Raw genomic sequence first — 13,513 nt, 5'->3', positions numbered from 1 at the left:
GTGGTCTATCTAGGAATTGGATTGTTTCATCTGTGTGGTACAGCTTGTTTATAGTGTTTTCAGTTCTTTTAGTTTATTTTATTACTATTTCATTGCTTCTGGGGTTATTCCTGGGGCTTAGTGCCTGCACAAAAGATCCACAGATTCACAGTGGCCACCCCCCTTTTTATTTTTTTACTTTTTAATAGAGACAGAAATAGAGAGACCTGCAGCCCTGCTTCCCTGCTCATAAAGCTCCCCCTGCAGGTGGTGAGCAGGGCTTGAGCCTGTGTCCTTATGTATGCTAGCATGACTCTTCTGGGTGCACCACCACTGGGCTCTTGTGGTTTTGGTTTTCTTTCTGGTTTCTCTCCATATTATACCCCAGTAACAGTGGGATCTGGAGTCTCCAGCGGTGCTTGGGTCTCTGCTTCTTTTCAGCTCTGTGGGCTCTGGCTTCTGTATGGGGCTTTGCTGTTTGGTGTGTGGCTCATAAACGTGCCTCTACCCCCACAGACAGTCAGCCACAGCAAGTACAGCCACCCACAGCCATTACAGTCAGCTACAGCCAGTATAGCCACCCACAGCCATTACAGTCAGCCGCAGCCAGTACAGCCACCCACAGCCATTACAGTCAGCCGCAGCCAGTACAGCCACCCACAGCCAGTACCGTCAGCCAGTACAGTCAGCCACCCACAGCCATTACAGTCAGCCACAGCCAGTACAGCCACCCACAGCCAGTACAGCCACCCACAGTCATTACAGTCAGCCACAGCCAGTACAGTCAGCCACCCACAGCCATTACAGTCAGCCACAGCCAGTACAGTCAGCCACCCACAGCCATTACAGTCAACCACAGCCAGTACAGCCACCCACAGTCATTACAGTCAGCCACAGCCAGTACAGCCACCCACAGTCATTAAAGCCACCCACAGTCTGCCACAGCCATTACAGTCAGCCACAGCCAGTACAGCCACCCACAGTCAGCCACAGCCAGTACAGCCACCCACAGTCAGCCGCAGCCAGTACAGCCACCCACAGTCATTACAGTCAGTCACAGCCAATATAGCCACCCACAGCCAGTACAGCCATTACAGTCAGCCGCAGCCAGTACAGCCACCCACAGTCATTACAGTCAGCCACAGTACAGCCACCCACAGCCAGTACAGCCACCCACAGTCAGCCACAGCCAGTACAGTCAGCCGCAGCCAGTACAGCCACCCACAGCCATTACAGTCAGTCACAGCCAATATAGCCACCCACAGCCAGTACAGCCATTACAGTCAGCCGCAGCCAGTACAGCCACCCACAGTTTTACAGTCAGCCACAGCCAGTACAGCCACCCACAGTCAGCCACAGCCAGTACAGCCACCCACAGTCATTACAGCCACCCACAGTCAGCCACAGCCATTACAGTCAGCCACAGCCAGTACAGCCACCCACAGTCATCCACAGCCAGTATAGCCACCCACAGTCAGCCACAGCCAGTACAGCCACCCACAGTCAGCCACAGCCAGTACAGCCAGCCACAGTCAGCCGCAGCCAGTACAGCCACCCACAGCCATTACAGTCAGTCACAGCCAATATAGCCACCCACAGCCAGTACAGCCATTACAGTCAGCCGCAGCCAGTACAGCCACCCACAGTCATTACAGTCAGCCACAGCCAGTACAGCCACCCACAGTCAGCCACAGCCAGTACAGCCATTACAGTCAGCCGCAGCCAGTACAGCCACCCACAGTCATTACAGTCAGCCACAGCCAGTACAGCCACCCACAGTCAGCCACAACCAGTACAACCACCCACAGTCATTACAGCCACCCACAGTCAGCCACAGCCACAGCCAGTACAGCCACCCATAGTCAGCCGCAGCCAGTACAGCCACCCACAGTCATTACAGTCAGCCACAGCCAGTACAGCCACCCACAGTCATTACAGTCAGCCACAGTACAGTCAGCCACAGCCAGTACAGTCATCCACAGCCAGTATAGCCACCCACAGTCATCCACAGCCAGTACAGTCAGCCACAGCCAGTACAGCCACCCACAGCCATTACAGTCAGCCACAGCCAGTACAGCCACCCACAGCCATTACAGTCAGTCACAGCCAGTACAGCCACCCACAGCCAGTACAGCCATTACAGTCAGCCGTAGCCAGTACAGCCACCCACAGTCATTACAGTCAGCTAAAGCCAGTACAGCCACCCACAGTCATTACAGTCAGCCACAGCCAGTACAGCCACCCACAGTCATTACAATCAGCCACAGCCAGTACAGCCACCCACAGCCATTATAGTCAGCCACAGCCAGTACAGCCACCCACAGTCAGCCACAGCCACCCACAGTTCCAGATAAAGCAGACAAGACTACAGATGCCCTACAGAACTTAACTGATGTGTGTGCAAACTTCTTTATTTTCTTCTCGCAATAGCCAGAACTTGATGGGTTTGTGATTCACTACTCCAGGACACTTTTCATTCAGAGAAACTGAATGGGAGCGACAGAACCCCACAGCCGAGCAGGGCTCTGGCAAAGAGGAAATAACACACACACACACACACACACACACCTACCTACCTACCTTTTTCTTCTAGGCTTCCCCTTGCATGTCAAAGGTCTGATGCTCTTGGGACACTAGTTCCTTGGCCTTTCTTGGCTCTTGCATTTTCAGTGACTCTATGCTGGAGACAGGCCCCAGACCCTCTGGAGTATCCTGTGGCCAAGTTTTCTTGAGAGAAAAAGAGGAAGGGGACAGTGGGGAGACTAGAGGAGACCCGCCAAGGCACCCTTCACCTGCCATGCTGTTGCAGGAGGCCCAGGGCTGGCATGCCCCCTGCCAGCTGAGTTTTCCTGGCCCCAAGGTCCCTCCACACTGACCCAGGGTGTGCCCACCCTCAGCCCAGCCGTGCCAAGCCACCCAGTGAGGCTGAGGGAGCCTGTGGGTCCCCACCACGCCACCCACCCAACTGTGCTATCTGTCCCAACACCCTTTGCCAGGCCATGGGGCCAGGAGGGGACAGGCGAGACTGTCTCTCCCTCCTTCCCTTCCTCCACCCACACAGGCTGCAGACCAGGTGGACGTGGGGAGCCAAGTATACTGGCCGGACTGCCGGCTCCGGGTCTGAGTCCGAGTCCAAGGCTAGCTAAGTCCTGGCCAAGAGGCCAGGTGAATGCCAGGGTCTCCTCCTGGGAGGCAGGGTGACCCGGCCAGCAGGATGGGCAGCTGGCACTGTCCCCACCTGGCTGCAGGGGAGAGACCCCAACAGAGGACATGGGGCAGGTCCTCAATGCTGCCTCCTGGGGGCTTCACCATGGGGGATGACATTGGGAGGAGCTCATCCCAGGAGATGGGGCTGTGGGAGTGGGGCTCATGCAAATGGGGGCTGGCCATGGGGGAGGGAGCTGGGTATGGATTCCTCTCCCTGGGCTCCAGAGCAAGCCAGGAGTGCAGGGCAGGGCCCATGTGAGGGCTGTGGGCAGGGAGGGCAGGGAGGGCGGCCCTGCACTGGGTGGCAGCTGGTGCCCTGTGTGTTCCTTCTGGGGTGGGGGGCAGAGTGTGGCAGGGTTTGGGGTGAGGTTGGGGTTTGGATGCCCTGGGCTGCTGGGAGACCACCTAAGGCACGGCCTGAGCAGCAGCAGCCCAGAGCCCGGCCTGGGTGCGAGGACTGGGACACAGGACTGGGGTGGGGTTGCGGCTCAGAGTCCAAAGGCCACCGCCCCGGTGCTGTGGCCACAGGACCTTCCCCCAGGCTGCTGATTGGCCCAGAGCAGCTGCTGGGGCTCTGGCTATCGCTGATGCAGAAGGAAGCAGGGCAGCTTCTGGGAAGACTAGAAAGGGACCCTTCCCTTCTCCCTCCCTCTGGGATGCAGAGGTGATGGCTGGAGCCTCATCCCCTAGATGGGCTGTGAGGCAGCAGGCCCAGCCTAGGGAGTCTAGTGCCTTAGCCACTGCACCACCTCCTTCCAGCCTAGGGAAGGAGCTAGAGAAGATGTCAGAGCTGCCTACGGGTCACCTGTGGCCAAGATTCCCTCACGGGGAGTAACCTCCAGCCTGCGTGCCCGGGGCCATGTGGGCCTCAAGGCTAGATGGACCTTCCATGTGCACTCCCACCCCGGACCCCAGACACGCTCAGCTCAGGCACCCTCAGACTGGCAGCGGGGCCCCAGGGTGCTGGGGGTGAGGAATGGGTGAGACGCGGGGTTTCTGGTAGGGGCTGGCTGGGGGAGCCTGGGGAGGTGTCTTGTGCACTGAGAGCCCCTGCACCTCCTCCCCCCAGGGGCCAAGGCTGGTGCTGGAGGGGCCCAGAGTTTCTGGGGACCTTGGAGGAACAACCTGAGCTGGGAGGCACAGGGCTGGGAACCCGAGGAGGCCCCCCACCCACCCAGAGGGGAAGCCGATCTGGGTGCTGGCCACCACGGAGGAGCCAGTGCCTCGGCAGTCAGTGTGTCCTGGACTTGGGGCCACAGCCCTGAGCAGGTCAGCCCCCCACTGACCCTGTCCATACGGGGACTCAACTCGGGGTCCAGCAGCTCCTGCCCCCTGGGGGGGTCCCTGTGTAGCACCACTCCTGAACCCAGTCCTATCCCCCAGCTGGAGGGAAGCCTGCCGCTCCCAGGCTGGAGGGCCTGGGGGGCAGGTCCCCACCCTGCCACTTCCCATTCCCAATGACAGTGGCCCTGCCCTCAGGCTGCAGAGCCCGGGTGTCTGGGGGCCATCCTGGCTGAGAGCACTGCATCCCCAACTCCCGAGGGAGGGTTCCCCTAGTCTCACCCCTGCTGCGTCCCCATCCTCTCCCTGTCCCTTTAAAGTGCTGGTCCTTGGCCCCTCCCTGGCACCCTGTCCCCATTCTGTCCCCACCCCACCCCGCCCACACCCCTTCCCTTGCCCCTGCTCTCTCCCTCTGGTCCCCAACTCCATTCCCTCCCCTGTCCCTGTCTCCCGTCCCTGTCCCCCTCCCCCTTCCCTGTCCCTGTCCCCTCCCGTGTCCCCTGTCCCCTGTCCCCTGTCCCTGTCCCCTCCCATCCCCTGTCCCTGTCCCCTGTCCCTGTCCCCTCCCGTGTCCCCTGTCCCCTGTCCCTGTCCCCTCCCATCCCCTGTCCCTGTCTCCTGTCCCTGTCCCCTCCCGTCCCCTGTCCCCTGTCCCCTCCCGTCCCCTCCCCTCCCCCGTCTGTCGCCTGTCCCCTCCATGTTCCCACACCCTCTTCATCTCCTCCCTGCCTGTCCCCCTCCTGTCTCCTCCCCTTTCCAGGTCCCCATCCCCTTCCCTTCCCGTCCAGTCCCATCTCCTTGTCCCCGTCCCTGTCCTCCCTCCCCCCCCGCCCCCTGCCCGTCCCCTCTCTGTCCTGGTCCCCACCTCCGCTCCCCCTCCCCACCCTCAGTCCCCAACCCCCTCTCCCACATAGCACTCCCATCCCCTCCCGCCGCAGGTCCAGGCCGCCGCCAGGGAGCAGAGGCAGCGGGCTGCTGGGCATTTTATTGGGGGCGAGTCCGGGGGCGAGTGTGGGTGCCTGTCGATCCGATCCCACAGCGGGTGCGAGCAGGGTGCCAGCTCGGTGCAAGTGGGTACGGGTCCAGGCCCGAGTCCGCATCCGAGCCTGGGCGCCAGCCCGGTGCAACTCCCGGTGCCAGTCCAGGTCCAGGTCCAGGCTCGAGCCCGGCTCTGAGTGGGAGTCCGGGTCCGGGTCCGAGTGCAGGTGCGAGCGCCGCCGCCCGGCTCAGAGGTGGGGCGCGTAGAAGGCGGGGGCGCCGTAGGCCTGGGAGCCCAGCACGAAGGGCGAGAGCACGGCGGGCGTGGGCAGGAAGGGCAGCGGGGCGGCGGCGCACACCAGGCCGCCGGGGCCGTGCGCGGGATAGGCGGGAGCGCCGTGCAGCAGGGGGGCGCCCAGCGGGGGCGACGGGCTGAGCGGGCTGAGCCCCCCGGGCAGCCCCGGCCCCGCAGCGCCCCCGGCCCCCGCCCCGCCGCTGGGCGCGCTGGAGTCGGCGCCCGGGTTCTGCTTCTTCCATTTGGTGCGGCGGTTCTGGAACCAGATCTTGACCTGCGTCTCGGTCAGGCTGAGCGACAGCGCCAGGTTGAGGCGCTCGCACACCGACAGGTAGCGCGTGGCCTTGAACTTGTTCTCCAGGGCGACCAGCTGCTCGTAGGTGAACGCGGTGCGGGCCCGTCGCGGCTTCCCCGACTTGGCGTCCGCGCCTGCGCGTTTCCGCTTGGGCTTGGGGCCCGGGGGCCCGGGGGGCGCGGGGGGCGAGTCCCGGGGGGCTGCGGGGGCCTCCCCTGCGCCGTCCGCCTCGGCCTCGGCCTCGGCCTCGGCATCGGGCGCATCGTCTCCGCTGCTGTAGCCTCGGGCCTCTGCCGCTCGCGAGGGGTCGGCGGCATCTGCGGACAGACGGACAGGACAGACAGACGGGTCAGCGGCCCTGTGGTGCTGCCACCGGGCGAGCGGGTCAGCGGCCCTGAGGCCACCAGCCATGCGGGAGGATGCCACCCCACCCACCGACCCCCACCCCACCGGCCGAGTGCGTCTGGGGGCCTGGGGATCGGAGCTCCCACCGCCGACATGGGCGTGGGATTTGGGAGCCCTGGATCTTGTGGCTCCTGTGTGTGTTGGGCTCCGGAGCTCATGTGTGTGTAGAATTTTGGGCTCTGAAGCTTGTGCCGTGCGTGTGTGTGTGTGTGTGTGTGTGTGTGTGTGTATGTGTGTGTGTGTGTGTGTGTGTGTGTGTGTGTGTGTGTGTGTGTGTTGGGGGTTCCGGGGGTACTGCGGCTCCATTAGGGGCCTGGACTCCCGGGGCGGCTACACGGGGTCCCCCAGGCAGGCGTTCCCAAGGCCGGGTGTCTGGGGCTGCAGGCCCCGAGGCTGAGACGGGGTCGGTCCGCCCACAGGTGGGGCAGTGGGGCTGCGGACTCATGGAACCCGGACTGGGGACAAGGACGGAGCTGAGCCAGCCGCCTTCCAGCCCTGGTGCCCGGGAGCTGCCTTCTGAGCCTGCGGGCCAGGGGGCTCTTGGCACCCTGCGGCGGGGTCCTGCTCACCCAGGAAGTTTCGGGTTCGTGCTTCACCCAGGTTCACTGCTCCACACAGGAAGCTCGGGGTCCCCACACCTGGGAAGCTCGGGGTCCCCACACCCGGGAAGCTCGGGGTCCCCACACCCGGGAAGTTCGGGGTCCCCACACCCGGGAAGCTCGGGGTCCCGCACACCCGGGAAGCTCGGGGTCCCGCACACCCGGGAAGCTCGGGGTCCCCACACCCGGGAAGCTCGGGGTCCCGCACACCCGGGAAGCTCGGGGTCCCCACACCCGGGAAGCTCGGGGTCCCCACACCCGGGAAGCTCGGGGTCCCCGTGAGGGAAAGCCCAGTGAGGGAGGTGGAGAGGGGCGGTGAAAGCAATTTGGAGCCGGTCGAATGCGATTCTCCGATCAATAACGGCCCCTAATAAGTGTAATAGGTTTTAATCGAGTAATTATCCGAATTTTGACCCTATAATTTAGATGTTCGGGGGGAGTTTGCAAGGTGGCTGAAAGAGATACGCGGCCGGCCTAATGGGATATCGATCGGGGGGCCTGGGCTCCCCATTACGGGCGCTTCCCCGCTAAGCGCATATCCCCGGAACTGTAATCGAAGGGATTTAATTGTTTTTCCAGAGATAACCAGCGTTTTGTCACAATTAGTCTGATTTGTCCGGGGGAAAAAAAAAAAAAAAACGGACGAGGACGAGGAGCAGGAAGGGCCAGAGATGTCTCTGCCGCCCGCTGACCCCCGGCCCGCAGCAGCCTTGGCCAACCTCCAGCCACCTCTGGACACCCCCGGATGCCCTCGGCCACCCCTGAGCGCCCCCTAACACCTCTGGACACGTCCGGCCACCCCGGCCCCTGTCCGCCCGGCCCGGCCCGGCCACCCCGGCCCCACTCACGCGGCGGCTCGGCTCGGCTGGCAGCTCCGGCGGCGCTGGCGGCAGGTGCGCGCTGCTCGGGCGGGTCGGCGCGCGGGGGGCGCCCCGGGGTGCAGGCGGCGGGCGCGGGGGGCCCCGGGGTGCTGGCGGCGGGCGCGGCGGGCGCGGGGGTGCGGGCGGCGGGCGCGGGCAGCGCGCAGCGGCGCCGGCGGCTGTTGAACTTGTTGGGGTCCAGTATGTCGAGCACCGAGAAGGACGTGGGGCGCGCGGGCGGCCCTGGCCGGGGCGCACCCGCACCCTCGGGCGCCGCGGGCCCCGTGTCTCCAGCGGCCGGCCCGTCCATGGCGTCCCGGGCGGGCGATGCGGGCCCCGGGCCGGGCGGCGATGCGGGGCGGGCCCCGGGAGGCGAGGGGCCGCGGGCGCTCATGCCGCTCCCGCTCCGGCCGCGGGCTGGACGCTGCCCGCCGCTGCCCGCCGCTACTGGGCCGCCATCCCGGGGCCGCCGCCTCCGCCTCCGCCCTCCCGCCGCCTCGGGCGCCCGCCCCCCGCACCCGCGTTATAGCCGCCGCCCCGCCCCGCCCCCGCACCCCCGCGCCCCGTCCCCCACCCGCAGCAGGTTACAGCCGCCCCGCACACCCCCCCCCGCGCGTGCCGCCCCCTCGGTAGCTCGGCGCGTAACTGGCGGCGGCGGTGGCGGCGAGGACACCGACCGGGCGCTGCGGGACCCGGACGTCGGGCTTCGGCCTGGCCTCTGAGCCCGCCCTCACCCCTGCGCCGCCCCGCGCACCCCTTGCACCCCTGCGCCCCCAAGGCAGCCCGCACCCCGCGACACCCGGCCTCTGGCACGTACCCCCGCCCGGCGCACCCCTGCACTCCGCAGCCCCGCCAAATTAGGCGGGAAGGGGGCGACCCCGGGGAGAGGGGCGCAGGGGGGCGCCCACAGCTCGGAGCCTGCGTCCCCTCCGGGCGGCCGGCCCGCACCCCACGGTGCCGCTCAGCAGCGGGCGCGGGGTGCCGGGCGCGGGGTGCCGGGCGCGGGCAGGTCCGCAGAGCGAGGATAGGCGGGGGCGCGCCCACACTGCGGCCCGCTCGGGCTGGGCGGGGAGAAGTGGGGGCGGGGGACCCCGGGATCCCGCGGGCGCGGGACTCTGCCTCTAGAGGCCATCGGGCCGCGCGGCTGGCGGGGGCGTGCACCAGCACCCATGGGCCCCCATTGCCCGCGCCCATGACCATGCACCAGCACCCATGGGCCCCCATGCCCGCGCCCATGACCATGCACCAGCACCCATGGGCCCCCATTGCCCGCGCCCATGAACATGCATCAGCACCCATGGGCCCCCATTGCCCGCGCCCATGACCATGCACCAGCACCCATGGGCCCCCACGCCCGCGCCCATGACCATGCACCAGCACCCATGGGCCCCCACGCCCGCGCCCATGACCATGCACCAGCACCCATGGGCCCCCATTGCCCGCGCCCATGACCATGCATCAGCACCCATGGGCCCCCATTGCCCGTGCCCATGACCATGCACCAGCACCCATGGGCCCCCATTGCCCGTGCCCATGACCATGCACCAGCACCCATGGGCCCCCGCGCCCGCGCCCATGACCATGCACCAGCACCCATGGGCCCCCATTGCCCGCGCCCATGACCATGCACCAGCACCCATGGGCCCCCGCGCCCGCGCCCATGACCATGCACCAGCACCCATGGGCCCCCATTGCCCGAGCCCATGACCATGCATCAGCACCCATGGGCCCCCATTGCCCGCGCCCATGACCATGCACCAGCACCCATGGGCCCCCACGCCCGCGCCCATGACCATGCACCAGCACCCATGGGCCCCCATTGCCCGCGCCCATGACCATGCACCAGCACCCATGGGCCCCCGCGCCCGCGCCCATGACCATGCACCAGCACCCATGGGCCCCCATTGCCCGCGCCCATGACCATGCACCAGCACCCATGGGCCCCCATGCCCGCGCCCATGACCATGCACCAGCACCCATGGGCCCCCGCGCCCGCGCCCATGACCATGCACCAGCACCCATGGGCCCCCACGCCCGCGCCCATGACCATGCACCAGCACCCATGGGCCCCCACGCCCGCGCCCATGACCATGCACCAGCACCCATGGGCCCCCGCGCCCGCGCCCATGACCATGCACCAGCACCCATGGGCCCCCATTGCCCACGCCCATGAACATGCATCAGCACCCATGGGCCCCCATTGCCCACGCCCATGACCATGCACCAGCACCCATGGGTCCCCATTGCCCGCGCCCATGACCATGCACCAGCACCCATGGGCCCCCACGCCCGCGCCCATGACCATGCACCAGCACCCATGGGCCCCCACGCCCGCGCCCATGACCATGCACCAGCACCCATGGGCCCCCACGCCCGCGCCCATGACCATGCACCAGCACCCATGGGCCCCCATTGCCCGCGCCCATGACCATGCACCAGCACCCATGGGCCCCCATTGCCCACGCCCATGACCATGCACCAGCACCCATGGGCCCCCGCGCCCGCGCCCATGACCATGCACCAGCACCCATGGGCCCCCATTGCCCGAGCCCATGACCATGCATCAGCACCCATGGGCCCCCATTGCCCGCGCCCATGACCATGCACCAGCACCCATGGGCCCCCACGCCCGCGCCCATGACCATGCACCAGCACCCATGGGCCCCCATTGCCCGCGCCCATGACCATGCACCAGCACCCATGGGCCCCCGCGCCCGCGCCCATGACCATGCACCAGCACCCATGGGCCCCCATTGCCCGCGCCCATGACCATGCACCAGCACCCATGGGCCCCCATTGCCCGCGCCCATGACCATGCACCAGCACTCATGGGCCCCCACGCCCACGCCCATGACCATGCACCAGCACCCATGGGCCCCCATTGCCCGTGCCCATGACCATGCACCAGCACCCATGGGCCCCCATTGCCCGCGCCCATGACCATGCACCAGCACCCATGGGTCCCCATTGCCCGCGCCCATGACCATGCACCAGCACCCATGGGCCCCCATGCCCGCGCCCATGACCATGCACCAGCACCCATGGGCCCCCGCGCCCGCGCCCATGACCATGCACCAGCACCCATGGGCCCCCGCGCCCGCGCCCATGACCATGCACCAGCACCCATGGGCCCCCGCGCCCGCGCCCATAACCATGCACCAGCACCCATGGGCCCCCATTGCCCGCGCCCATGAACATGCATCAGCACCCATGGGCCCCCATTGCCCACGCCCATGACCATGCACCAGCACCCATGGGTCCCCATTGCCCGCGCCCATGACCATGCACCAGCACCCATGGGCCCCCACGCCCGCGCCCATGACCATGCACCAGCACCCATGGGCCCCCACGCCCGCGCCCATGACCATGCACCAGCACCCATGGGCCCCCACGCCCGCGCCCATGACCATGCACCAGCACCCATGGGCCCCCATTGCCCGCGCCCATGACCATGCATCAGCACCCATGGGCCCCCATTGCCCACGCCCATGACCATGCACCAGCACCCATGGGCCCCCATTGCCCGTGCCCATGACCATGCACCAGCACCCATGGGCCCCCATTGCCCGTGCCCATGACCATGCACCAGCACCCATGGGCCCCCGCGCCCGCGCCCATGACCATGCACCAGCACCCATGGGCCCCCATTGCCCGCGCCCATGACCATGCACCAGCACCCATGGGCCCCCGCGCCCGCGCCCATGACCATGCACCAGCACCCATGGGCCCCCATTGCCCGAGCCCATGACCATGCATCAGCACCCATGGGCCCCCATTGCCCGCGCCCATGACCATGCACCAGCACCCATGGGCCCCCACGCCCGCGCCCATGACCATGCACCAGCACCCATGGGCCCCCATTGCCCGCGCCCATGACCATGCACCAGCACCCATGGGCCCCCGCGCCCGCGCCCATGACCATGCACCAGCACCCATGGGCCCCCATTGCCCGCGCCCATGACCATGCACCAGCACCCATGGGCCCCCATTGCCCGCGCCCATGACCATGCACCAGCACTCATGGGCCCCCACGCCCATGCCCATGACCATGCACCAGCACCCATGGGCCCCCATTGCCCGTGCCCATGACCATGCACCAGCACCCATGGGCCCCCATTGCCCGCGCCCATGACCATGCACCAGCACCCATGGGTCCCCATTGCCCGCGCCCATGACCATGCACCAGCACCCATGGGCCCCCACGCCCGCGCCCATGACCATGCACCAGCACCCATGGGCCCCCATTGCCCGCGCCCATGACCATGCACCAGCACCCATGGGCCCCCATTGCCCGCGCCCATGACCATGCACCAGCACCCATGGGCCCCCGCGCCCGCGCCCATGACCATGCACCAGCACCCATGGGCCCCCGCGCCCATGACCATGCACCAGCACCCATGGGCCCCCATTGCCTGCGCCCATGACCATGCACCAGCACCCATGGGCCCCCACGCCCGCACCCATGACCATGCACCAGCACCCATGGGCCCCCATTGCCTGCGCCCATGACCATGCACCAGCACCCATGGGCCCCCGCGCCCGCGCCCATGACCATGCACCAGCACCCATGGGCCCCCGCGCCGCGCCCATGACCATGCACCAGCACCCATGGGCCCCCACGCCCGCGCCCATGACCATGCACCAGCACCCATGGGCCCCCGCGCCCATGACCATGCACCAGCACCCATGGGCCTCCGCGCCCATGACCATGCACCAGCACCCATGGGCCCCCACGCCCATGACCATGCACCAGCACCCATGAGCCCCCACGCCCATGACCATGCACCAGCACCCATGGGTCCCCGTTGCCCGCGCCCATGACCATGCACCAGCACTCATGGGCCCCCACGCCCACGCCCATGACCATGCACCAGCACCCATGGGCCCCCATTGCCTGCGCCCATGACCATGCACCAGCACCCATGGGCCCCCATTGCCCGTGCCCATGACCATGCACCAGCACCCATGGGCCCCCATTGCCCGCGCCCATGACCATGCACCAGCACCCATGGGTCCCCATTGCCCGCGCCCATGACCATGCACCAGCACCCATGGGCCCCCACGCCCGCGCCCATGACCATGCACCAGCACCCATGGGCCCCCATTGCCCGCGCCCATGACCATGCACCAGCACCCATGGGCCCCCATTGCCCGCGCCCATGACCATGCACCAGCACCCATGGGCCCCCATTGCCCGCGCCCATGACCATGCACCAGCACCCATGGGCCCCCATTGCCCGCGCCCATGACCATGCACCAGCACCCATGGGCCCCCGCGCCCATGACCATGCACCAGCACCCATGGGCCCCCATTGCCTGCGCCCATGACCATGCACCAGCACCCATGGGCCCCCACGCCCGCACCCATGACCATGCACCAGCACCCATGGGCCCCCATTGCCTGCGCCCATGACCATGCACCAGCACCCATGGGCCCCCACGCCCGCGCCCATGACCATGCACCAGCACCCATGGGCCCCCGCGCCCGCGCCCATGACCATGCACCAGCACCCATGAGCCCCCACGCCCATGACCATGCACCAGCACCCATGGGTCCCCGTTGCCCGCGCCCATGACCATGCACCAGCACCCATGGGCCCCCACGCCCGCACAT

The 13,513-nt window shown here is 67.2% G+C and overlaps 1 protein-coding gene across 1 annotated transcript; it reads right to left on the bottom strand.

Moving 5' to 3' along the window:
* Window positions 1–5,693: 5,693 nt before the first annotated feature.
* NKX1-1 (NK1 homeobox 1) lies at window positions 5,694–8,240 on the bottom strand. The gene is made up of 3 exons (XM_060188482.1): window positions 7,759–8,240; window positions 7,047–7,406; window positions 5,694–6,352 (listed from the first exon to the last, which is right to left on the bottom strand). Exons 1-3 carry the CDS (start codon window positions 8,207–8,209, stop codon window positions 5,694–5,696), a joined length of 1,470 nt encoding a protein of 489 aa, XP_060044465.1. The 5' UTR covers window positions 8,210–8,240.
* Window positions 8,241–13,513: the final 5,273 nt, after the last annotated feature.

Source organism: Erinaceus europaeus, chromosome 3, assembly GCF_950295315.1.
Source record: "Erinaceus europaeus chromosome 3, mEriEur2.1, whole genome shotgun sequence".
NCBI classification, from domain to species: domain Eukaryota; kingdom Metazoa; phylum Chordata; class Mammalia; order Eulipotyphla; family Erinaceidae; genus Erinaceus; species Erinaceus europaeus.
Note: the sequence above shows the minus strand (reverse complement) of the source record. Positions and strands in the feature narration are given on the sequence as shown.